General features: G+C 50.7%; 1 protein-coding gene across 4 annotated transcripts in view; it reads right to left on the bottom strand.

Moving 5' to 3' along the window:
• The window catches only part of FYCO1 (FYVE and coiled-coil domain autophagy adaptor 1), a 79998-nt gene that overhangs the window by 49925 nt on the left and 3109 nt on the right, over positions 1–26964 (bottom strand). For 2 of the 4 annotated variants that reach the window (XM_069560872.1, XM_069560875.1), the window contains exons 2-9: positions 19588–19730; positions 16573–16679; positions 14716–14841; positions 11281–11387; positions 8313–8456; positions 5059–5149; positions 1790–4108; positions 728–820 (exon numbers count right to left, since the gene is read on the bottom strand). In XM_069560872.1, coding sequence (XP_069416973.1) covers positions 728–820; positions 1790–4108; positions 5059–5149; positions 8313–8456; positions 11281–11387; positions 14716–14841; positions 16573–16679; positions 19588–19642 — 3042 coding nt within the window. In that variant the 5' untranslated portion in view covers positions 19643–19730. Of the gene's footprint in view, positions 1–727; positions 821–1789; positions 4109–5058; positions 5150–8312; positions 8457–11280; positions 11388–14715; positions 14842–16572; positions 16680–19587; positions 19731–20826; positions 20956–25443; positions 25522–26964 lie in introns of those variants that run through there. The other 2 variants (XM_069560873.1, XM_069560874.1) reach the window with 2 other exon arrangements.

Raw genomic sequence — 26964 nt, 5'->3', positions numbered from 1 at the left:
CGGTGACTGGCTAGCTCCACCCCATCTGGCTGGCGCACTTCTACGGGAGGGGCTTTTGTTTAAGTGTAAGAGGCCAAGAACTAGTACATGTGTGGAGTAGGCCAGATTCCCATTTGTAACTATGTCCCTTGAGCATCAACTAGGGCCAGTTGTGACGGGTGTAGGGGCTCCAGGGTGGGGATGGAGGTGCGGTTGCAGGGTGTGGGGGTTTCTGAAAAACGTCACAGCCCTGAAGACAGGTTTCAGCGCCACCCCTGCTCCAGCTCAGGTCAGACTCACTGACTTGGAGAACATGGGCGGATATGTGCGCGCGTCCGTCGCTCAGTCGTGTCTGACTCTTTGTGGCCCCATGGACTGTAGCCTGCCAGGCTCCTCTGTCCATGGGATTTCCCAGGTGAGAATACTGGAGTGGGTTGCCATTTCCCTCTCCAAAGACAAGGCGGGGGGTGGTGTGAAAAAACACACACTTGGCGCTCCAGCCAGGTGTTCAGGGAATGGCAGGGCCATGACACAGACTCTGGGGGTCTACAAAGGTGAGCTGATGGCAGCTTCAGTGGGGGCACTGGATCTCCCGCAGGGAGGCCTCTTGATGGTCCGGTGAGAGACAAGCGAGATTCCCTCCCCAACAGGCCCACAGACCGGGAGCAGGATGACCAGGCAGATGAGGGGCCGGCCCCTGCTCAGGCAGGCAGGAGTACCTCCCCTGGGCTCCAGGGCTCAGGCCTACCTTCAGCTTCCCCTCGGCCTCCTTGGTGGCCTGCAGCTCCCGACCCTGCTCCTCCAGCTGGCCCCTGAGGTTCTTGCATTCTTCACTGGAGGTCTGAGAGGATGGGAAAGGGATCAGAAAAGTGGGGTCCTTGTTCTGAGACTCTTTCGGGACTATTCACCAAAGTGGGTAAAAACAAGCCACTTCTCTTTCTCCCAAATTCAATTAAGCTTTGGGCTTCACTGGTAATACAATCCTGTCAAGCTAAGAGATTTAGCTTGGCCTCTGAGCTTAGAATTTCATTTCTTTGAGGGAAGGGTGGAGCATGAGCCACGTGGAACTACACGGGATAGAGTGACACAGGGTGGGAGGCACGGCTGTAGAAAGGCAGCAGCTGCCTGAGAGAGAGGAGTGGAGAAGCGCACAGACACGTGACGAGCATCAGAGGCCAAAGCCCCGTCTGTTTGCCCGTGTCCTCACTCTTAACCTCTCCCCCGTGCAGTCTAGGGCACACATAAGCTCAGCCATCCCAAGGGTCTTGTGAAAATGAATTGAGTTGGTTTATTACAGCTGCACTGTTATCAGAAGGCAGCTGAAGAGACAGAGAATCCAGGGACAGGACTCGAGGCAGTCAGGAACTCGGGCTTGGGCAGCAAGTACATAAACGAGGGTAAGGAAAATACCAGCGGCCTCGTTTCCTTAAAGCAGGCACTCCCACCCTGCCCCTGCTGCCATTCAGGAATGAGGGCACACACGCTTACAGGCCTCCTAAGATTTCAAAAGAAGCCCCCGAACTAAATCTACAAACAACTTGCTCTTAAAACGTTGGCTGCTAATTACAAAAAAATTTCTGTGTGGGCCAAACTTGTCTGCAATGGCATCAGATGTCTGAGTGAAGGCATCCTTCCCTCGTGCTGGGTCCCTGACAGGTTCTCGCAGGACGAGGATGCTGTGAGCTGTGACAATGGGACATTTCCGGGCTCTTACGGGCCACATGGCCCAAGGCGGCTCCCACTCACTCAGGGACCCACCAGGCACTGCTGCACGAGGCGGGTGCAGCTCAGACGGCTGGGGGAGGGTTACCTTCAGTCTTCCCTGGTAGTCCATGATCTCGGTGCTCAGCTGGAACTTGAGGGTGTCGAGCTCCTGGCGTGAGGCCTCCTGGAGGCTCTGGGCGTGCTGTTCAGCCTGGGCCAGCCGGGCCTGCAGGCCAGGAAGCGAGCCAGCTGTCTCCTCAGCCGCCCTCAGCTGCTCCTGCAGGCTCTCCTTCTCTCGCCGCAGCCCTGCCACTTGGTGTTCCAGGCCCTCCCGCTCCCTGGAGGCTGCCTCTTTGGCCTCCTGAAGCTCCTGAATAGTGTGGGCCAGCACCCCCTCCACACGCTCTTTCTCCGCAGTCAGCGCACAGACCTGGATGCCGAGCTCCGCCGTGTCTGTGTTGGCGCGGTGCAGCTGCTCCTGCAGCTCGGCGTGCTCCAGATGGGCCTCCTCAGAGCTGCACCTGGCCCGGGACAGCTCCTCCCGCAGGATCTGGAGCTCCTCCTCCCTCCGCTCTGCCTCTTCGGCCCTCTCCTCCCTCAGCGCCCCTTCGCGCTCCGAGCACTGCAGCAGCTCCTGGACGTGGGCCCTGTTGAGGGCCTCGTTCTGCTCCTGCAGTCGCTGCACGAGGGCCTTGTGCTCTGTCAGAGCAGCCTCAGCTACGCTCAGCTGGCTCTTCACCTTCTCCTGGTCCCCCAGGGCGGCCTGCAGCTTGGCCTGGAGCTCCACCACCATGGCCTGGAGTCGCCGGGCCTCCCCGTGATGGATCTCCAGCTGCGCCTGAGACAGGGCCAGCTGGGCGGCCAGCTCCTGCAGCGCATGGTCTTCAGGGGGGCTGAGACCCTGTTGGCCTCCGTCTGCCCTGAGGGTCTCAGTCAGCTGGGTCTGCTGCTGGCACTGGCCCTCAAGAGCTTGGAGCTCCCTGTCCCGGGTCTCGGCCTCCTTGCTCCGCAGGGCAGCCTCCTTCTCTGCCATGTGGGCCCGCAGGATTGCCTCCGTCTGCTCTGACTCCAGAGAGGCCAGGGAGCCCTGGCTGGCCGCCTCCCGCTGCTGCAGCGCTTGGTAATCAGCCTGCAGGGCCTGAAGTTTCTCCTCCAGAATGTGGTTGCGCTCAGCTACATTCTGCAGCTCCTTCTCCAGCTCCCTGTGGGCCTGCTGGAGCTGGTCCTCTGGGCCGGCCCTGTGCACCCTGGGATCGTCTGTCTGTCCCTCCTGCAGGCCCTGCTGTTCCTCCTCTGGTGTCTCGCAGGCCTGCTGTGGGACAGAGTTCGGAGCTTCAAGCGTCTCAGCCGCGCCGGGCAGACCTGGACCTGGCTGCGCAGCAAGTCGCTCCAGTGTTCCCACCTTCTGGCTGAGGTGGTCCCGGTCCTGGATGAGCTGCTTCTTCTGCTCCTCCAGGTCACTCACGTGCTGGCTCACCTGGGCCAGCTGGGTCTCCAGGAGCTGCAGCTGCCGTGTCAGCGAGTGGGCCTCCTGTTCCAGCAGCTCCTTCTCCTCCAGCCACTGCCGCGCCTCACGCCTCGCCTGCGCGAGCTCCTCCTCCAGGGAGCCCAAGTGGCCCAGAGACTCCTGCAGCTGGCGCCGGAGCTGGGCTGCCTCCTGCCCCTTGCGGGACAGCTCTTCCCGCAGCAGGGCCGTCTCCTCCACCAGGCGCTCCAGGCAGGCCCCGGCCTCCTCCTTCAGCTGCAGTTCCCCAGCCAGCAGCTCCAGCTGCACTGCCTGCTGCCCACTGAGCTCCTGGACGTGGGGATTCTCACTTTCCAGGGCTTGGAGCCTCACCGCCAGCTCCTGGGTCTCCAGGGCCGAGTCACTGGAGGCGCGCTCTTCCCTCTCCTTGGCATCCAGAGCCGTAGTGGCCGTCTTCTCGGCTGCGGCCGGCTGCTCCGGGACATTGGCTGCGGGGATGTCCTGGTCCCTCCTGCGCGGGGAGTCATGGGTGGCCTCGAGCTCCCGAGCCAGGGGCTTCAGCAAGGACTCCAGCTGCCGCAGGGCCAAGCAGTAATCCTCCTCCTTCTCCGCAGCCCCCAGCTTCAGGGCCTGCAGGCACGTGTGCAGCTCCACCATGGTGTTCTGCGTGGCCTGGGTGACTTCCCACTGCTTCTGGAGTGCGGCCACCATGTCTGCGAGACGACTGTTGTCCTCGGCAGTGGCGCGGCCCCTCTCCCTCTCCACCTGTAGCTGCTCTCCCTGCAGGCTGATGGCCGCCCTCAGCTCCTGGTTCTCTCTGTCCAGCTGCTGCATCCGCTCCTGCAACTGCTTCTCCCGCACCTCCAGCTGGTCCAGCTCCAGCCGCATCTCATCGAAGCCCTCCAGGGACTCGCTGTTTAAGGGGTTGCTCAGGTCCAGGCTGGAGGCCATCTCCTGAGTCTGGGCGGAAACAAGGAAAATAAGTGGCTTGGGGATAAAGCTACACAGCTGTTTGGTGAAGCTTTAGAATTTAATGCAAACAAAAGGAAAAATACAGCAATTAGGTGACCTAAAGTCTATGGAGCTATCTGAAGGACTGGAACCCCTTCGCTCAAAGCAGCTGCCAGAGAAGGTCAGCAGCACATCCTAAAACCATGATGCAACGCCACACATGTGAGTTCCCCTGAGACCCAGAATTGATGTTTCCCATCCCGCCCCCCCAGTGTTGGTAACACAGCGGATGTACGCCCTCAGAGAAATTAAGTTATATGTAAACTACTGCTCACCCACTGCACTGTACCCACAATTCCTGCTGCGATTATATCACAAAATGGGGTAAAAATGCCACTCTGAATTCTTCTTGTATTGATTACTCTTTATTTTGCTTTGCTGAATAATTTGTGTTCTTTCCCATTAAACTATATGATACATTCCATTCACATAGATAACAAAATTCACCAAACTGACCTTACCCACTAGCATTCACTGAGCACTAGGCTTGCGCCAAGCCCTCAAGCACAGTAAGTGCATACCTTTGTCTACTCCCTACAACCACCTTAAGGGCTGGGATAATTGTTATGAACCCATTTTACAGATGAGAGAGCTCAAGTTCCGAGAAGGTAAGTCACCTTCCCAGAGTCACACAGGTGGCGAGTCAGGATATGATCTTGCCACTTTTAACCACAGTGCTAAATCACTTCTTCTAAAACACTTCAAAAAGTTTTAAAAAATAACAATTTTAAAAGGCCTGAATTCCTTTTGGTTGTAAAAGCCTGGACTCTAGGAAACAGCGGGTAGAACTGAGGGATTATGTGGCTTGGGGCTGGAACACCAGGTGTCTGCAAACGTCCCCCGAGTTGGGCGGGGCAAGGACATGATAGACAGGAAGGCCCCAGCCTTCCCGGCATTACCTGCAGGTAGCTGCTCACCAAACTGCTCATGCTTGAGCTTCGGCTGGGTGGTCTCCATAGGTAAGCGGAAGAGCTGGTGGCCAGGGTCCTCCTGTGGGGCCGCAGAACAGACATGCCTGCCTCAGAGCAGGAAACACACACACACACACGTGGGGAGGCCTTGGTTGTCAACTGGCAACCAGGTGGCGGCAGGGGTGATGCCCACCCAGGTACAGTAAGGAGGCAAAGTCCAACAATTTCCACCAAAGCAGACATTCAGGTTGGTTGTGGCCGCTGGACTCCACTGCTGAAGTCTAAGCATGGTGGCTTTGCTCCCACTGTCAAAAAGGAATGATATTCTATTTTCCCAGTTTGAGGTTTAAGCTTTCCTAGAAACTTCGGTGCCAGACACTACTTGTCTGCCACTGAGGAACCAGCAGCAGTCAGTCTGGTAAACAGAGGTCACGCTGTGCTTTGGGCCTTGAGGTCACTGCTTTACAGTACGTTACACGGGTGATGTGGTGGGAAGACCTCTTCTGGTTCACGTGACCACACCGGACACTCTCCTTACTGCGGAAAGTTCTATTTGATGGCACTAGTCACTGCAAACGAAACGCACTTTCACTTAACCAGAATCTGTCCCTTAATCTACAATTACTGCATTTTGCACCTGTTAGTCTCCACAACCCAGCGACTGCACTTGTCAGCATCTACCTGGAAGACAGTCACGTACGTGTGGGTGCTCTCGGCAGTGTATCATGGTGGAGAAAGCAGAACAAGTCTGACTCTATCACTGGAGAGACAGAGAGCCTCTTACTCACACAGAGGAACACTTCGCCACTCACTGGTCATCTATTTTGTAAAGTGCCAGGCAATGAATAGTTTTGGTTTGTAAGCCTTATGGGCTCTGCCACAACAACTCAACTCTGCCACCGTAGCCTGAAGGCAGACCCATAGACAGTGGGCAAATAGAGGTGTGTTACACACTGCCCTGTGGGCCGTGGTGTGCCAGTCCCACCCCACATCTGTAGAACTCCCTGTACAATTAGCTAAGAACCTCAAAAGCAAAGTGGAAGAAAAAGGCGAGTTGCAAAAGAATAGCAACTTTATGATTCAATGTATGCAAATGCAAAAAATATACATATAAAATAAAACTATATATATATTTATGAGAACACACAGTAAAACACAAAAATATCTGGGAACGACACTCATCAACTACAGGGTTGTAATTGCTTCTAGAAAGACAGAGATCAGAAAGGATGGCCATGGGGTGGGGCTTTATTTGAATCTATATTTTATTTCCTAAAATAAAGAGTATCGGAACCAGTTTGAAAGGGCTTTGACTGGCCAAATATGAGATAACTTGAGTTTAAAATTATTACAGTGACGAATATAACCTATTGAAGAAAAGAAGAATCCACAAGTCAGTACTGCTATAAATAAGCAAATGAATAAACAGATGGAGAAGAAAGAAAAGATCTTCCTCAGAAACAGAACGCCAGCTACTAATGCAGAAGGAAAAATGGACTCAGAAAATCACTCTCATAACCATGACAGTAATTGATTCAGGAAAGATTTACCAATGGATGCTAACAGGAGAGAGACTTAAAAGAAATAGGATAAAAGAAAAGAAAAATCAACAACCACCACCTAGTCTCAAAATGTCTTCCAATAAGATACATATTAATTACAAAGCGAGAAAACTTTAGGAGAAACCTGGCTAACACCAGCATGATCAAATGATGATGGTTAACCTCACTAGTACTGAAATAAATCAACATCCTGTGCCTCTGGGTAGGATATACCAAGAGGGACACCAAACCTGGGGTATTTCTCCCAAAATGCTTACCCTGAATACAGTGACGGGAAAGTACACTAGACAAACGCAAATCAGGGAACAAGTTACGAAACAACTGGCCTCTACTTCTCGAAAATGTCTATGCCATAAACAAAGAAGAGAAACTATCCCAAGTGAACAAGGACTAGACCCTTGACAATTCACTGACGTGAGCCTGGACTGCCTCAAAGACGTGTCTGGCATAATTCTTCAAATTTGAGTATGTTCTGTAGACTGGATAGCAGTATTGTATCCATGTCAATTCCCCGATTTTAACAATTGTACTGGGGTTGTATAAAAGGATGTCCCTGATCTAAGGAAATACACAATGAAATACTTAGGAGTAAAGGGCAATCACGGCTGTAACATATTTTCAAATGAGAATGGAAACAAACCACGTTTACATAAGGAGAAAAAGTGATATGGAATTCCCTGACAGTCTAGTGGTTAAGACTCCATGTTTCTGCTGCAAAGGTGCAGGTTCAGCCCCTAGTTGGGGAACTAAGAATCCCCAAACCATGAGGTGCAGCCAAAAAATGACAAAAGAAAACAGAATGATAAAACTAGTTGTAGTAAAACACTGATAACTAGGGAATTGAGGTGAAGGACAGATGAGCACTGAGTACTATTTTTATAACTTTTCTGTAATTCTGAAATGATTTTAAAATCGAACCATTCTAAAAAGGACGTGTGAAGTAAATATGGCAAAAATGTTGGCTCTTAAGCCCCAGTAGTTGACACATGGGTTCCATTATAGTCAGTACTTTTTCCTCCACAGAAAGAAGTCCCTAATAACAAATTCAAAAAATTGGAATTAAAAACAAAACATACCTTTTTTACAGAAAGCAAAAAAAAACAACAACAAAGAGTGCTGGGTTTGAGCTGACCTCGAGTCTGGTGCCCTGGCCCTGCTCTTGCCAGCTGTGTGGCACTGGGCAAGTCTCTCCACTCTCTGTACCTGTTTCCTCAGCACCTCACTCCTGAAATGGGTGTTGTGTGAATGCAGTTGTGAGGGCGCTATACTGGTGTAGGGAAAGAAAACACAGCAGAGCAAACTTTCCAACAACCCTTGGGTGATAAGCTTTCTATCCCTCTCATTGGTGTCCATGATAATCACTGTATCCAGGAGAACACAACTGGGAAAAGCCCACTTGCTTCCACTTTGCTCCACACTGAGTTCCTTAACACATCTGAAAACCCTGGGTTTTGCATATGCATCTCCACTGACTCATACCGCCTAACCAACTAGGTTAGTTTAAGGCTGGAGCCTTCAGATGTTATCGCTAGTCATGATGCCACCAAGTCTGTAAAATGAGCAAGCATAAGGCAATTTACTGCATTAGCAAAACTGCTTTGAGCGTACTGATAGCAAGCTTCAAAACTTCAAACACCTCTTTCCCCTCTTTTCAACCAAGCAGTTAATTCTTCAAAGTACCTGGCAAACGTTGGCCAGGCAGCATCCAGGTCATAGCCCCTCGATGCCAGGTCAAACTGGACGTCAGTCAGCTCGTAGAGTTGGCCCACGATGTCAGAGCTCAGCTTTGGCTTCAGAAAGGGGCTCCTTGCATAGTACCAGTCACTGCAGAAAAACATGGAAAGGGGTCAAGTACAGGGACAATAAAGAAAATGGAAGAGAGCATTTAGTCAGTCCTCTTAGCATGGCTTTGCCTCATCAAATTGCAACTCAGGTACTAAAGTAATTAAAGGCAGACAGAAATATACACATCCCAATGTGATTTTCACCACTGAAGTATGTAACTCTTAAACTCACTCTCCTTCAAGGAATTACTGAAATGAACTAGATGCTAATTTGTTTATTATTTATATCTTATCTATTCCCCCAAAGAATGTGAGAAACCATAAATTTGAATTACCGTCCAGGAAAGGGCAGTTGTAAGGGAAAGAACACTTCCTTTTTACAAGAAAATCTTGTCTTCTATCCCTTCTGGAGAACGCAATACAGGACATTGAACTCGCTGCTAATTTCTGTCCAGACATGTATTAAAAAAGTCAAAGAACAAAGTACCTCCACTTTGAGGTGGTGGCTGTTTTACCTCATGTGAGACAGTAAGAATTAAAGAGACAAGACTGATGAGTTTAATGAGCTACGTGGCTGAGTTCTGGGAACTGGGAGAGACTGTAAGTCAGTTTATGACAGCTGTCACTGAACATTACAACAAAACAACCTTCAAATCAAACATGCAAAGGTTTTCAACTCACATGAATTCACAAAGCTTAGCACATACAAGAGAAATATGCATTTACACAAATCTTAAAGGTGACACAAAATGAAACAAAATATTTCCCAATAGTTTTTCTTTAACTCAGAAGTATCTCTTTGATTAACTGGAAGAAGCTCCAGAGGCAGCAGGGTGGCAGAGGTGGGCTGGGCAGCCGGGCGGCCAAGAGGTTCAGCTGACAGGCTCCTAATCTGACATCCTCTCCCGGCTCCACGTGCTCAGTCCTGCTCTCCGTCCTGCCCTCCTCCCCCTGCTGAAGGGGTGGGAGGGGCACGGGGAGCACGAGGGGCCCAAAGGCCCCCCATCTGGTTGCTGTCACAAGCTCCAGGGAGCCCAGACCAACGGGGCCGGCAGTGACTCAGTGTCTCTGGTGAGGCCCCAGGCTCGCTAGTGTTAAAGATTTCACAGGTGGTTCTGCGGAGAGGCATGTCTGCCAGCACCAAGGATATGCCATCCACCAGAGGAAAGCACCTGGCATTAGGAGTTCGGAGACCTGAACCCCAGTTTCTGCTCCTCACCTGAGCATCAGTGGGGCCCAGACAGAGGCATCTGGCCTCCCTAGGCCTCTGTCTCCCCACCTGTGACAGCGCAGGGCTTCCTGCTTCGTGGGCACCAAGGCCTGCGGTCAGGAAGGGGAGGAGAGGATGACAGCTGGAGGCCCCTGCTTGTGCCAGGATGTGGCAGACAGGTACTGCCACTGCGGCTGCCATTATTGCTATTATAATCTTTAAGTTCATCACACTTGTTTGAGGGCTCCTGAACTTGTTTCAGAGGCCTCATACACTTTAATGCCTGGTGAAAAGTGTTCAAAAAAAATTGTTCACTACAAAAACAATAATTTAAAAAGAAAAAAATGACATATTCCTACCTTTTATTTATCGCCTCATGTTCTCATATACTTTCTAATCCTTTTATATGTTTTTCTGCAATTTCTTCATTGTTGCCATTAGGACAGAGAAGATTTGCATTCTTTTTCCTTGATCGTTATATTGTTATTTTCATTGTTGCTATACAGACTTCCTTATTAGAATTTTAAATGATGTCATGCTGTGCCATTTAAGCTAATTTGCTGTAATTTTACAGCCCTCTATCATTGGACATGGATGGTTTCCACTTTGTGTATTATACATAGCATCATAATTTTCTTTGATAGTTGATTTACAAGTACTATGTTAGTTTCATGAGTACAGTAGAGTGATTTGGTTACACACATATATGTACATGAAATTAAAAGACGTCTGCTCCTTGGAAGACAAGTTATGACAAACCTAGACAGCATATTAAAAAGCAGAGACATAGACAACAAAGGTCTGTATAGTCAAAGCTATGGTTTTTCCAATAGTCAAGTACGGATGGGAGAGCTGAACCATAAAGAAGGCTGAGCGCCAAAGAACTGATGCTTTCGAACTGTGATGCTAGAGAAGACTCTTGAGACTCCCTTGCATTGCAACGAGATCAAACCAGTCAATCTGAAAGGAAATCAACCCTGAATATTCATTGGAAGGACTGATACTGAAGCTGAAACTCCAATACTTTGGCCTCTAAGCCACCAGGGAAGCCCAATACTTTGGCTACCTGATACAAAGAGCCAACCTACTGGAAAAGACCCTGATGCTGGGAAAGACTGAAGGCCAAAGGAGAAAGGGGCAACAGAGGATGAGATGGCTGGATGGCACCACCAACTCAATGGACATGAGTTTGAGCAAGCTCCGGGAGACAGTGAAGGACAGGGAAGCCTGGCGTGCTTTAGTCCATGGGGTCGCAAAGAGTCGGACATAACTTAGCAACTGAACAACAACAATATATGTACACGGCTATATTTTAAAAATTCTTTTCCATTATAGCTTATTACAAGATACTGAATATAGTTCCCTGCACCATACAGTGAACCTTTGATGTTTACTTTATATACAGTGCTGTGTATCTGCTAATCCCATACTCGCAGTTCACCTCTTCCCCCAGAAGTTTGCTTTCTGTGTCTGTGAGTCTGTTTCAACAGTTTCATAAATAATTCATTCACGGCGTTTTTTAGATTCCACATAAGAGATATATGGTATTTGTCTTTCTCTGTCCAGTGTAAGTAGTACCGTTACTATTCATGAGGGGCCTTCGGGTCATCTCTGGATCACATGGGGGCAAAGCCCAGAACTGTCATGTATTTACCTGGTCACTTTGGTGTTCATGAAGCACTGCTGTAAAGTGTCGGCCAACCTCTGGTGCACCAAGGAGTAGCGAATAAATGCTCTTCCTTTTCCAAGAGATGTTCGGAGCTGGAAAAAGTAGATAAAATAGAAACCAAGAGCTGTTAGCCTAATGCCAAACACAGGCCTCCAAGGATGGCTGGCCAAAACAGAAACAGGGCGGAAAATGCTACCCAGTCCTCCCTACACATAAGCTTCACTCAAGTCCCTCAAAGAACACTGAACATTTGAGAACGTCGCCTCAGAGAAAAAGACCTAAAGTGTGTGGACGTCTTGCAGGCCTCCGTCTGAGAATAATCTGTGGACTCCAGCAAACATGCCATGGAAGACACAGTCGTAAGAGGCTCAAGCATCTACTGTGGATTCTACTGGAAGGTCATTCTTCCTCCTCTGCTCCCTCAGAATCCCTGGGTTTAGAGTCAGAGATAAAATGGTCTGGTTTAATCTGGAACCTTTAAAAAACAAGCCGGAGATAAATGGAGGGCTCCTCATAGCAGAAGTACCCTTGAGGAGCGAGAGATGGTCTTCATTTAGCGCATGTCTGGGCTGGGTTTTGAAGTGCTGGGAGAAGAGAGGCCGCAGAAGAGGTACGGCGGCTTGGCTGGAGCCTGTGTGGAAGGGGGAGAGGGAGCGCAAAAGGCAGAGGAGTGTCAGGGGACCTGGGACGGACGTAACTGCCTCCCCTGCGCCCTCAGGGAACCGTCAGTGAAATCCACACATCTGCCAGTGCTTTCCTGGGGGGATCTCTTTTCAGCTATGCCAGCTCACTGGGTTTAGTCAGAAGGTGCCCAGGGGGTGAGGGCAGGGGAGTTTCTAGGTGGCCGAGTCACAGTGAGGTAATGAAAAATGGGCGCAGTTCTGTTTCAATAACCCTGAGGTGGATAGAGGGTCCGGGTGCAGGCCTGCCTTCACAACCTCTCCCCACAGAGAAAAACACGGCTTCTAAATAGGTTTCTGGCTTGTTGTGATAGAGGTGGGATAAGCCGGTCAGAAAGCCTGGCCCTAGCAAGACACTTGAGATCAGTATGCAAACCAGGGTTCGTGCTCCCGATGATCCAGCCCCAGCAGCTCAGGATAACAGGCAGGAGCTCACAACCTGCCAGCTTACCACATGCACCTGTTCTGTCAGGCACTGGCTCTGACCGGGCTAAGCCAAGACTCATTCCCTCCGCGTCTCTTCAAAGGTCACAAGTGTTTACCTTGGTGGCTGGGGGAAGGGTGGCAGTGGTCTGACCAAAAGACGGTCCTAACACTTCACTCTTAAGAGTTCCCTGGACAGTAAGGAGGTGCAACCAGTCAATCCTAAAGGAATCAACCCTGAATATTCATTGGAAAGACTGATGCTGAAGATGAAACTCCAACACTTTGGCCACCTGATGTGAAAAGCCAACTCACTGGGAAAGTCCCTGATGCTGGGAAAGACTGAGGGCAGGAGCAGAAGGGGACGACAGAGGATGAGATGGCTGGATGGCAGCACTGACTCAATGGATGTGAGTTTGAGCAAGCTCTGGGAGATGGTGAAGAACAGGGAAGCCTGGCGTGCTGCAGTCTGTGAGGTCGCAAAGAGTCAGACATGACTTAGTGACTGAACAACGACAACACCCCTCCATCCTATTAAGAAGCTAACCATGGCGCTGGGCTGAGACAGGAAACATGAGGTACGGCCTCCAGCACCAGCATGCTTGCGATGCTGTAAACATCCCGGTTCCCAGCACCTTTAAGCTCAGGGCTCCGTGCGTTCTCATTGCTGACTTGAGGAAATGATACCACAATATGAGGTAGTTTTAAAAAATGAGAAGGTGTGAAACCTCATAAGACATTTCTGTCAGAGTCTGTAAGACATTTCTCCATGTGAGTTTTGTGGGTCTGGGGTACAGCCAGGGGGGTTGGAAATGAAGGTGGTAGCAGCAGCCTGACCCACTGGCTTTGTAAAATCCACCACGGCATGTCCACAAGGAGTGGATCCCGACGGACGCGCAGGGAGAATGACGTCCAAATGCTTTTCCCACGTCCAAATGCTTTTCCACTTATGAGTGAGGTGAGAACAAAGCGCTCAGCGGTGACAACCAGGGACCCAGGCAGCTGGGAACAGCTGAGCAAGGCATCGTGAAGTGAAGTGCACTGGTCACACACACACACATCCACACCCAGGTCCCGCTGAATCTAAAAAAACACCTCACATAACAGCTCGTATCCGTAAGCTCCCAAGGAAGGGGCCTGCCCTTATTGATAAAATGGCCATAGTAACAGCACTTAGAACATTTAAGGGCGAACATTTGAGGCTACATTTTAAGTCAGGCCTATTAACCAAATCCATTATATGTGTGAAAGGAGTTATGTTAAAAGGTCTTTTTAAACATCCTTTGGGGAAGGGAACAACAACAGTTCCTTTGTATAGGAAATGAAGATACTGCATTGCCTTTTTTAAAGAACTTTTTGAGATCACGGGTCCACTTTCATCATTCAATACCTTAAGTTTTGTTAGCATCTAATCAAAACTCACTGCGCCACAGAGAGAAGCAACACAGCGCTTAATCATGTACCTGAGTGTGCCACCAGGCACGATCTCACAAGATCTGTCTGTACATCTGGACATTAAACCAATTCCTCTGAGCCAGGCTCTTCCCTCATTTTCTCAGCTGTCAGAAGGTACAGCAGCTGGAAGATGCCCAGCCCTCAGTGTCCGCATGTCTAACGCCGTCATTCTCTATAAGAAGAAACCTACCCGGCTCCAGGTGGCACGGCTGAGGAGTCCTTCCCAGGGCACATGACCCTGTGGCCTTTGTGGGAGGCCAGCCAAGGAGCATGTGCTCTGATTTTAAAGGGACCTTAGACTTACTGATGAGATCCCGAAAAGAAAGATGAAATGTATACACCTCCTGTTTCAAATCTAGGTGGATCCCTAATGTGCAGAGTTATTCACTAACAGACGGACTCGACTGATGAGACAGAGAACGTGCTGCTGTTGATCCGGAGTTTTATAAAAGAGCAAAGCAATGGCATTCTGCTCTTGGAGGGCTTAGAACTTAATGTGGGAAGTTGCTTACTGCTGGAATTTTAAGAAATGTCTCTCGAGATCCTACTTCACTCTCTTCATCTCAAATCCAAGTTTTCTGGGCATAGAGAAAGTAGCCTTAGCAAACTGTAAGGATTTTCTTTAAGAAACCGATTCTTCAAAAAGAAGGTGACGGTGTCCTGTGCTGTCCATCTCTTTGTGGGTACCACGAGCAGACTGCAATGGGAATAGCCCACCCTGTGAGGTGACGTGTGGGCTGGGGTCTCACACAGTCTGGACTCAGCCACTCTTTGGCGTGGTAAACGCTCACCTGGCAGGCTGCTGTGAGAGAGGCTTAAGCTGGAGAGGGGAAGAGGTGAGATCATTGGTTGTTTCGCTCACCTCCGAGATGGACTTGACGAATCGGATCCCATCGTTTGCACCCTTCACCTTGGCCAGGCAGGCACAGAAGTAATCCCAGTAGTCCTTCTTGTTTCCCAGGAGGGTGGCCTTCTCTTTCTGATCAAACTGGGCAGAGAAAGGAGAGAGAGAACATTCAAACACACTGCTGTTTATCCTGCCATTTAACGATGGGTAATAATAACAGCTTCTTAGTTGCCTGGCACTGAGTGAGGCTCTTTTTTGGCCTTATTTTTACTTACTGGTGAATAAGGGTGTTTTAGTCCCCAGTTTATAGGTGACGAAACAGACTAGGAGAGGTTAAGCAACTAGCTCAAGGTCATATGACCAGTGAGATTCAGGAATAACAGGCCCCCAAAGTGACCTCTGTGCATAGAGCTGTGTGGAAGACTCCAAAGGTGCTATTAACACATGGGAAAGAAATGAAAGAGAAAAGTTCCAGGGCAACATGAAGAGTTATTAACAATGTCTCGACATAGGGAAATGTGTTAGTGACATCTTACCCCAGTTATGCAACTCAAGTTTCAGTACTGTTTTAATATACGTAGAATAAATAAATGTCAGCCCTGAGTCATTTCAAAACCCAAACCAAAATGGGTGAATTCAGGGAGGAAAAAAAAAAAAAGCCCATTAATACTTCCACAGTGTAAAACAACAGAACCAGCTGAAAAGGCATGTGAAAGGTGAGACTTCAACACTTTTCTCCAGTGGGCTGCGACACCTCCTCCAGTGGGCTCTCACGCCATACACTCTGGAGGGAGGCGACGCTGCCGACTTACGGTGTTCCAATGATAGAGGGTATCTTCCCATAACCTAACGTTCTATGGCATTTTTTCTGATTATTAAACATGTGCATAGATCGTTAGGAGGTCTGGATAAAACAAACTAAAATAGAAAAGAAAAAATTATAATGCCTAACACCATCACCCTGAGATCAGTCTTGTTATTGTATTGGTCCATTTCCTTCCTACCTATTGTAGTTGCCTATATATTTCCACATCTGCAGGTTCTCTAGAGCTATGCTTCTTGAACCGAGCAGAAAAAAGCTCGGTTATACAGTGCATGTGTTAAAAGAAAGCTTCCTGGGCTGACCTCAGAGATCCTGATTCAGCACGTCAAGGTGGGAACCAAGAGGGTACTTCTGCCTTGCTCCCAGGTGACGCAGACGCTTCTGGTCTATGACCACACTTTGAGGAGCAAGGCTCTAAAATGGGGACTTCTGGATAGTCTTCAGAGGGCCCACAGCCTCCTGGAAAACGTGTGACCAGGTACGTATGACTATGTCTGGGGAGAGAGTCCATAGCTTTCACTGGGATGCCAAAGGGTATGGGACTGCCCCAAAGTGAAGGTCCCTGTTATACAGAGACCCTGTGACCTGCACTAAGAGGACGTACGTCTCTGAAGTGGAGCGACAGTTGCTCAGTCGTCTCCAACTCTGTGACTCCATGGACTGTAGCCTGCCAGGCTCCTCTGTCCATGGACTTCTCCAGGCAAGAATACTGGAGCGGGTAACTGTTCCCCTCCGCAGGGGATCTCCCTGACTCAGGAATCGAACCGGGATTTCCTGCACTGCAGGTGGATTCTTTACCAGCTGAACTACCAGGGAAACTAAAATCTCTGAAGAATGCTCTCAATTCCCAACACCATACTAAGGGGCAAGAATCTGATTCCCCCGAGGATCACACTTGGACGCTGGGGACGGCTCTGGCCTTCAGTCCAACCAGGAGGGCTCGACAGCTCCACTGAGCTTTCGGAGCTGCGCCCTGTGTACTGACGAGGCAGCCAAGGGGGAGACAAGACAGCAGAGCAGAAAAGCAACACACGACGGGAGTCACTTACTTGGAGGAGGTACTCAAGTTTATAAGAAAACTTATGCAAGTTGGTGCTGTCATCTGTGATGGGTTCCCCTGCTTCCTTAGATTCTCTGCTTAGTTCTGTCACAGCATCTTTAAGACAACAAACAGGAACATGTAACCAGACGGAGGCTGGCCTCAGAGAGAGCAGCAGGATGACCCGGGGCAGCAGGAGTAAGTGGTCCCCGATGGCAAAGCACTGAGCACACGTTGGGTGCTGCGTAAGCATCCGTGGGCTGGAGCTCCGAGTCAGAAGGCACGAGGCTGTCCTGAGAGCCCACGGTACTTTATGACAGCTCGCTGACTCGGCACCTTTCTTGGTTGGCCCCGTAAGCCCACCAAGGCCTCATGACTTGCAAGCAGTATTTGGACAAAACGTCCGCTGCACGGACGAGTTCCACGGCAGTCCCTAACACAGACTTCCTGAGGGCTTTATCCTCTCCCCACAGTGTTTCTCGTTCCTCACTGTAACCCCACTGCTCAGGACAGGTAGGCCCGGGCTTCCTGAGGACCCAGAATGTGCAAACAGTGGTCATGGCGACAGCAGCAAGAGTGACACCGCCATCTGCTCCTGCCAGCTGAGCGCCGCTGAGGGGCCAGGCCTCTGCGCGGCTTCCTTATTCAACAGAGTGCTATGAGGCAGGCACTGCTTTATTGCAACAAATCTAAGACGCAATTGATTTTAAGATGAGCCCAATTTCATAGCTGTTAAAATGTGAAGGAAAAAAAAATGGTACAAGGCAGAATTGACAAAGGTGGGCATTTTCATCCCCACTTTACAGACGAGGAGCTCACAGAGAGGTCAGAGCACCTGGCCAAAGATTAAGGGCGGCCAACGGCAGAGCTGGGACAAGAACCCTGGTTCTCTCAAGAGACCCAGGGGTCCTCTCTTAACTTCTAAGACGATTTACCTCCCAATGCAGAAAACGAGGAAAAACCCCTCTCACTCTCACTCACAGCCCTTCTGTGGGACAGAGGGACTGTCAGAAGGTGGGTCTGGTTTAGACCCTGAGAAAAACGTCCCCAGCTGAGATGGTTTGGGATATGCAGGACAAAACTGCCTTCACTGACAATTCTTGAAAGAAAAGGAGCCATTAGAAAGCAGCTGTGCCCAAGACTGAAGCTGGGCCTGAGCTGTTAAAAGTTAACCAACTCTGACCCCTCAGGCCAAGGGAGCCAACAGCAAAGAGGTTCTTTGGGACTGAGCCTCACAACACGTGACCAATGTCCAGTGTGCCTGATGAGAAGCGTTTGCTGTGGGGGCTCTGAGGGCCAGGGGCCAGGGACCGGGAAGGACACAGAGCCTTCTCCTCCACCCTCATGCAGGGGCAAAGCTCACAGCATCTGATGTGGGAACTCCTGAAATGCAGAAAGAAGGAGCCTTGGATATGGAATATGAAATTTCCTGCTCTAAACTCTGACTGTTACCAACAGATGAAAGGAAAGGGTCTTGAGAAAGTGTGATGCCTTTTGAAACTTCCCACTGAGGTGCTCTGAGCACTGCGTACCGGACACTGGGATGACCTGGGACATGGGGGATGACAGCAAGGACAGCTCGCGGGGTGGAAAAGGGCAACTGAACAAAAGCAGATGCCTGTCCTCTTCCCTGGATCACAAGCTCTGCCACGGCTCCTCCCTTCCTCTCTCCTCCCTCCAATCAGGACCCCCAGGTCCCAGAGTCAACGTGAGACCCGGAGACTGAAACACAGAGAAGATGGTCTACTTTGGGGAGAAGGCTCTGAAGACCAGGGCAAACTCGGGTTTACAGGGACTGTCGCTTTACTTACTGTGTGTGTGCGCGCGTATATGCGCGTGTGGAGATTTAAAAAGAAAAGCGGCATCTCACACTGCAGCTGGACGTGGCCTGGTGTGGTTAAGAGTGCAGCCCATGGCACCTGCTGTGTGTGCAAACCTGGGCTCTGACAGGATGTGTGACCTTAGGCAAGTCACTTAGCCTCTCTGTGTCTGTTTCTACATCTGCAAAATGGGAACGAAATGGCTCCTGCCTCGCAGGACCAAACGTGAGGACCCAACGAGTTATTATCTATGAGACCTGTGCCTGGCACAGTGAAATGCCACGTAATCATCAGCTAGTAGAGGCCCAAAGCTCTACATAAATAGGAGATAAGTCTGAGAAAGTGATTTTTATCTCATCTAGTTGTGACCCTCACAATGAACACTCCTGCGGCCTCCACTGGCCTGGAGCGATGCAGTTGGTTATCACAGGTCTGAGCAGTCAGGAGCCTGGGCCTTGGGTTTATTAGGAGTATCACCAGGGCCCCCGTGACGTGGAGGAAGGGGGTACGGCACACGTGCCGGTGCTCCAGAGAGGCTCACGAGACCTGCCCCGGTGATCCACGAGGGACGGAAAACTTGCTAAACCTCTGACCCTCGGGACGGCACCCACAAAGTGGCCTTGGGCCCTGGACTCCGCAGTCAGCAGAGAACACAGCCCATTCCTCCAAGCGTGCTCTCCTCACACGCACCCCCGGCCGCTCTCCCTCTGTGCAGCCAAGGCCCACGAGCCGGCCTCTCTTGCTGGGCAACAGAGCTCAGGAAAGGCTGGGAGGCAGCAGGCCCAACTGGAGTGAGTTCACCCGGGACCAGGTGGAAGAGCAAAACAAGAAAGGCAGGTATGTCGTCTTCCTACTCAGAGGGCGGGTGAATACTCCTTCACAGGGGAGCCAAGTCCAGCATTGCCCAATGGTGTGTGTACACACACACGCATAGACACACACACACGACAGTCAGACACAAAAAGGGGCATCTGATTTTGTCTACACACTGCCTCTACAGTTTCTGAGAGGAGGGCCAGGCAAGTTCTTCCAGCTTCACATGCGGTGGACATCTGAGGCCCAAATGTTTCTGTGATGTGTGCCGAGGGCTCTGATTACCATCGGTGTAAACACAGATCACAGGGCTGAAACTCAGCCGGCCCCTGCAAAGCACAGCCACAGCTCCCTCAGGGCCAAGCTCGGGGTGCCCTGCGGCCGGGCCGTACCTTGTAAATCGCGGATGATTCTCTGCAGCTGGCTCTCGCCGCTGGTGGACGCCATGGTGGCCGTGACCGTCTGGGGCCACCTTTCCTGGCTGTGCGCTTCCTGCCCGGGGCTGCTCAGCAGCGGTCAGACTCCATGGTGGCACCTGCATGGGGAGGAGGCCGTGGAGGAAGGGGTCACAGGCAGGTTTGAAGTCAGTGGGAGAGGGACGCTGCTTCGGGAGCAACGGCACCCCATCTGGGCGTCTCCTCTGAACGGGAAGGGCTAGACCCTTCTGTGTGAGCCTTGTTCTGATACACTTACATTCTCTGAGACACTTACATTCAGGAACAATGACCTGGTTTGGACTTCAGAAGAAATGAGATCAACTAAATAGAGCCACCTATTCTTCTGAGCTCCCCTCCCAGGCTGCCCTCTTAGGCAGGCCTACCTCACTTTCCACCTTTAAAAACCTCCCAGCGCTCCCCTCACCCTGCTACAGCGAGGCCAGAACCAGTCCAGCCCGCCACTCACTGCAGCTAGGCCTGAGGTGCGGCCATTCCAGCTCCGTCTCCTGCGTGCCCGGCCCCACGCCCTCCCAGGCTGCTTTCGGAAGAAGGGCTGGGAAGCTCTGGCCAGTAGCAGCCGTGGAGAGAGAGGCTGAGGACACATACCCTCAGGGCTTCTGGACCAAGGAGAGCCTGGCTTGCCTCTCGGGGAGGTCTGTGGCCTCCAGCCACTCAGCGTCCGTCTCAGCCGGGGAGGATAGACACCAGGGGCTACCGGGGGCCTGCATAGCCAAGGGACGTGTCTATTTTAAGCGTGGCTAGTCCTCTCACGGCTGGTGAGTCCCGAGTTACCAGCGCTACTTGGGCAGCTGCTAAAGGGATGTCAGGACACAGTGGTGGCGGGAGACCAAAAAAGAGGAGATCCGAGCAGCGTTGGAAGGATGTGTGGACGTGCACGTGGACACCAACGAATCCTCCTTCCAGAACCTCTAGTCCTTGCCTCAGATGGCCAATGCAAAGGCGTTAACGTTTGCTGGCAAAATGGGCTGGCAAGACGAGGGGTGGCCAGAGTAGCCACCTGTACACTGGGCCTGCGAGGTGCTTTACACACTCAGTCATTTGAATCCTCAGCAGTACCCTGGGGCTGGGGGAGGGGCAGACAACGTGCAGGGAGAACCTGGGTGCAGAGAAGCTGTGTAACTCGTCTATGGCCCGGGCCAGCATGGAGGGGAACGCTGGTCAGTCTGAACTCACCCCCTTTAGCTCCACACAGAGCCACTGTCGCTCCAGCAAATGCTACCACTTCCACTGGCTTCTGGGAACTGCTCTGAACTCCAGGGCCTCTCAAGTGTGCCGCCAGCCTGAGTGTTTGAAACACGAGCTGGCCTACATGCTCCCGTCACCCTCACTACTCCAGGAGACAAGGCAGGAGGAAAAACGGTGGAGAACTCCAAGTTCCCAAATATTTACAAAAGCATTCCAGGTCAGCCTGGGGCGCAGGGAGGGGCTGTCATGGCGCAGATGTCCCGAGGCCTATTTTTAACTCACAAGCCTGCGTGGCTGTGACTCAGGGAAAACAAGGCCCAAAGAGGGCTTCTCCGGCCTAGGAGGAACTAGACAGCCAGCACCACACCCTCAGGAGTCTCAGACACAGAGCCCCGGAGGGTCACAGGACCCACAGACTCTGCCAAAGTCCCCAGTAAAAGTGCTGGCACCCCACCCTCAAAGCGAGGGTAGGCTGGATTACCAGAAGCCAGCCTGCCTTCCCTGGGCGGCTCTCTGGGCCCCTGCTGAACACACAGCCCAGGCAGGGACCAGCCAGGGCCCTAGAGAGCAGCAGCCCAGGATGGGTCAGACTTGCGCAGAGGCCCTGCTGCCTGGGAGACACTCGGCACCTCCCAGCAAGGAGGAGATGGTCGAGGACCACCACTGTCAGCGCACAGCTGCCCAGCACCGCCCTGCCAAGTTCAGTCTGCGGTTTCAGGGCACACAGGCACCATCCAGCCCTGGAGGAGCTCGGCTGTGCGCCGACAAGACAGACAGGAAGGCGTTTAGATGTGCTGATAAAGCAGAAGAGGTCCACGCAGAGATTCGAATGAAAAGTTATGAGCACTCAGTTAGGGGAAGGGAGTGAACCAGGGATACACACAACACATTACGTCTGCCAAGTGAAAGAAGCCAGACTGAAAAGCCATCTACTTTACAATTCCATGTGCCTGCTACTCTTACAAAGGGGAAACTCTGGGGAGAAATCAGACCTACCGCTGCCGAGGACTGACGGGAAAGGGAGGGTCTGACTACAGGAGAACATGCAGAAACCTGGGGAGCAATTCTGTTCCGTCTTGATTATGGTGGTGGGTACGTGACTGTGTACACTTGACAAACTTGTGTCAAACCTCACTTGTGTGCATTTTATCTCAACAAAAGAAATAGCAGCACTGGGATGAATTTAACAAGATGCAATGGGACCCGAGGAAGGGAACGTTCATTCCACTTGGGGAAGGGAGAGTGTGGTGGACACTCTGATGGTGACTGGGTTGGGCGAGGCCTGAAAAATGAATAGGAGGTCATCAAAGAGACCCGAGGAGGAAAGGGCGTGACAGGTGTCGAGGCCACGTCTGTACCTGCATGCCTCTTATTCGATTATGGTCAACAGACAGCCTTGTAGCTTTGGGGGGAAATGGCCTTGAAAGATGATGACCTGCCGAGTCCACTGGGTCTGTGTGCATACTGAGAGCTAGGGGGAGAACCCAAACATGAGGGGAGGGCGGAACCTGGAGAGGAAGTCCTGACAACCACACGCTGAGTCACCTCATCCAGGCTCTGGCTGGGATATCGCACGAACCATACAACCAACCTCGATTTCCTAGAAACCAGCCCTCTTTGGAGCTTGGCATGAGAGCAACAGTGTCCGTAAACCAAACTGGCATCTTGGCAGGGTGAGCCTGACCAGACAGAAACATGCTCCTTCCGGGCCTCCTGGTGCTTTGGTGAAGCTGCAGGTGTCAGCCCGAGCCCAGGAGGCCTTCTCTGCCTGAACCCTGGCGTACCCCCCTCTGCCAAGGCCAAGCTCCCAGGTCATGGGGTGAGCTGTGCCCAAGCACTGATTACACAAGTTGGTTTTCCCAAAAGCCTGCATCACCACCAAGGTAAAAGCCCTGAGAAACTGTTGCTGGGTCTATAGGTCACAGCAGGCTTCCCCACACGGCTGGGGGTCGCACCTGCCAAGGTTTCAGGAAGCAAATGGTCTCCATAGGAATGCTAGTTTCATGGATTTGAAAGAATGACTCTCAGTATTCTGGCCTCCCTTTTCCTGATCCTGAGGTTATTACTGAACAAAAGACAGAATGGGGGCAGTCCCCCTCCATCTATTTCCTTGTATCTCCAGATGAGCTTGCCCTTTGGCTTAAGGATGAGCTGTTTTTAAGCCTAACACTTCTGACACCAAATGTGTGGCTTTTCCCCATACCAATATCTAGTTATCACCACTGGGTGTCTTGCAACTCAATTCAATTCGTTTTCTTTTTGTTCATGCCACATGGCTTATGGGATCTTAGTTCCCTGACCAGGGATCAAACGCAGGCCTTCAGCACTGAAAGCTTGGAGTCCTAATCACTGGGCCACCAGGAAAGCCCCTCAATTCAACTCTAACTAACTAACTCTAATTCTGACTCTGGAGTCAGTGCAGACGCCACGCGTTAAGGGTTCAGTCCACAAGACTGCCCAGGCTTCAGACACCAGTCACAAGTCCCAGTACCTGTCACTGCCTGTACTTCTGACCACCCTCTGTCATCATCCCCTTCTCCTCCCACCTTTAATCTTTCCCAGCATCAAGGTCTTTTCCAATGAGTCAGTTCTTCACATCAGGTGGCCAAAGGACTGAAGCTCCAGCTTCAGCATCAGTCCTCCCAATGAATATTCACCACTGATTTCGTTTACGACTGACTGGTTTGATCTGCTTGCAGACCAAGAGACTCACAGAGGTCTCCAACACCACGGTTCAAAAGCATCAGCTCTTCAGTGCTCAGCTTTACGGTCCAACTCTCACATCCAAACATGACTACTGGAAAAACCATGGATCTGTTCATGACTAGATGGACCTTTGTCAGCAAAGTAATGTCTCTGCTTTTAATATGTTGTCTAGGTTGGTCATACCTTTTCCTCCAAGGCTGCAGTCACCATCTGCACTGATTTTGGAGCCTGGAAAATAAAGTCTGTCACTGTTTCCCCATCTATTTGCCATGAAGTGCTGGGACCAGCTGCCATAATGTTTGTTTTTCGAATGTTGGGTTTTAAGCCAGCTTTTCACTTTCCCCTTTCACTTTTATCAAGAGGCTCTTCAGTTCCTCTTCACTTTCTGCCGTAAGGGTGGTGTCATCTGCATACCTGAGGTTATTGGTATTTCTCCCAGCAGTCTCAATTCCAGCTTGTGCTTCATCCAGCCTAACATTTCACACGACGTATTCTGCACAGAAGTTAAATAAGCAGGGTGACAATATACAGCCTTGACGTACTCCTTTCCTGATTTGAAACCAGTCTGTTGTTCCATACCCAGTTCTAACTGTTGCTTCCTGATCTGCATACAGATTTCTCAGGAGGCAGGTAAGCTGGTCTAGTATTCTCATCTCTTGAAGAATGTTCCACAGTTTGTTGTGATCCACACAGTCAAAGGCTTTGGCGTAGTCAATAAAGCAGAAGTAGATGTTTTTCTGGAACTCTCTTGCTTTTTCTACGATCCAACGAATGTTGGCAATTTGATCTCTGGTTCCTCTGCCTTTTCTAAATCTAGCTTGAACATCTGAAAGTTCTCGGTTCACATACTGTTGAAGCCTCACTTGGAAAATTTTGAGCATTTTATTACTTAATGTACGACTGATGAAATCACTGGCTACTGGTGATTAACTCCACCTTCAGCCCTTCTGAAGCGAGGTCTAAGGGATGGGGCTGAAAGTCCTCTAGCAACCAGCCCTTACCAAGACACCACCTATCCAGGGGCCCAGGAAAAGCCAACCTTACTAGCATAAACTGCCTGTGTGGTTGAAAGGGTTTTGTTTTGAATAACAAAGGACACTCCTATTAGTCAGGAAATTCCAAGAGTATTAGAAGTTCTGTGCCAGGAACCAGGGACAGAGACCAAATATGTGTTTCCTACTATATCGCGGGGATCCCAGACTTCTGGCATGAACCAGCATGGTCCTGACCTCTACAACCCACTGCAAACTGCTCTCCTAATTCGGGAGACACTCAGAGATTGCTCTGTCCACACGCCATGGGCTCCAGGCCTCCAGCACCTTGCAAGACCCCCACAGTGCAAATCACCTCCAGGAACCCAGGGTCCTTGCTGATGACATTGTAAACACCTCCTTCACTAGTTTCTGGCAAGCTCTTTTAAATACCAGAGAAATTTATTTTATAAAATTGGAGGGAACAGTGGAATCTCTTGCCAACAACACAAAATTAGGTTTAAGCTTATCCAGAATGTCTGAAAGCATCCAAGCTTCTGATAAAGACAAAAAGGGACTAAACACATTTTTAAAAATTCTTATTTACTACCTGGGACAACTGCCTGGCTTCCAAGTCACAACCGAGGTATTATTTTAGAGGTGAAGGACCTTCCTCGACTTCCAAATTCCTCCCACACCTGCCCAGTTGCACTAATGCCTTAAACAACAGAGACAGCAGTTCAACCTCAAATTAAGATAAAAGATGCTGACTCATATAAACTTCTTCACACTATGGTACAAATGACTAATACTCCTAATGTTGCCCAGAAGCTGACTCTGGCAGGAACACCACCGTGCCAACTGGAAATGGGCACTTGCCATCTGCCTCTACAAGGATTAAGTCACTCTAACCACTGCAGTCACTGACCTTCAACACATTCTGACGAGTTCAGGATGGAGATCAGCAGCGAGGCGCTCTGTGCTCTGGGAAACTAGCAGAACAGGCCTGCAGATAGGTATGAACAGGTATTTTCAGGAGGAGATTTTATGAGCCCAAACCTTACATCTTCTCATATCGAGAAAAGCACTAGATCGTTCACAGTGACATCTGCTGCTCACGACTAGTTGCAAGCCTTTGCAAAATGTGTGCTTGACTGCGTGCTCCCCCTTTCACTAAAATCATATATAGTACTGACCTTAGCCGCTACCTCTGTGGAGCAGTTCCTCAGAGCTATCTGAGAGGCCCGAGATGCTGTCTCCCAGGCTAAACTTCTTATTTTGCCCTAGGTAAAACTTAACTCGTAACTCTCACGTTGTGTATATATATTTTTTCAGTCCACAACAGCATCTGAGTAGCCATGTTGGGAAAGATGGATGAGAAAGGGAGGAGAAGTTATGGGCACAGGAGACAACCTTGCCCGGCCTGCCAGATTTGTTGTACTTGCTCCCAACACAACAGCTAAGACGTGACCCAGACAGGGCACCATACAGCGGGCTCCTCCCTGACTCCTGGTCAAGGTGGAGCATACCAGTTGTCAATTCCACACTGACCAGGAAAGAATGTGAATGAGGACAGTTTGGACCAGTCAAAAGCAAAGAACTCTTTCTGAAGAGTCCATTGCCTTGACTGGCTTCAGCATACCCAACAGCGTCTACCCAGCTACCACCTATGGGAAGGGGGGGCGCTTGGCTGGCACCTGCAGCTGTGAAGGCCTGGAGGTCTTGGGGTCAGTCAGCACTGAAGCAGTCAGTGGGCAGGCAAGTTGCCCTCCAGGGCTTCAAGACAGTGCCTAGGAGAGTGCTGGAGAGCCTGTCAGAAGCCAGCTCAGAGGCTGATGCCTCAACGCACATGAACAAAGCCTCACTGGGTGACCCAATTATGTCTGAAGACCTACAGTTAAAGCACTGACTAACTGTGGGCCCTGGGTCATCTAGCCCAAACACTCACCCCTCATAGTCATCTTTCCTAAAGGAAATGAAGACTTGAGCCTTGTCCGTCACTTCTTGCACCCTTTCTTGGTCCCCTCCCTCCCACCAACAATTTCAGATTTCTTGGTCACTCCTACTAGAACAAAACTGGCCCTAATTCCAGTTGGTTGATCCAGGAGAACAGGGTCAAGAGGGACTTGGGAGTGTGAGGTGCTGCTTCTGGGCTTGGAGAAAGCAGTCTTTTTTAGGAAGGTGGGCAGTTGCTCAGGAAGGAGCCATACATCCATACTTGGGGGTGCAGGGCCAATGTCTGGCCACTGGAAATCCCAGAGGAAACATCCGGAACCCTATTCGGAAGGCAGAATCAGGTCCACCTTGTGAAATGGCCTTTCTCTCTTGTGCACCAAGTCATGCAGTAACGATCTCGCCATGACCGTGGGAAACCCACGGCACCTTTGCTTCAAAGTATTTTGAGGCAATTGTAGCCTGTCTGCGGGAAGTATTCTGACCTCTTCCTACG

Source organism: Ovis canadensis, chromosome 19 (genome assembly GCF_042477335.2).
Source record: "Ovis canadensis isolate MfBH-ARS-UI-01 breed Bighorn chromosome 19, ARS-UI_OviCan_v2, whole genome shotgun sequence".
Taxonomy (NCBI): Eukaryota; Metazoa; Chordata; class Mammalia; order Artiodactyla; family Bovidae; genus Ovis; species Ovis canadensis.
The sequence above is the reverse complement of the archived record's forward strand: the minus strand, read 5'-3'. Positions and strand labels throughout refer to the sequence as shown.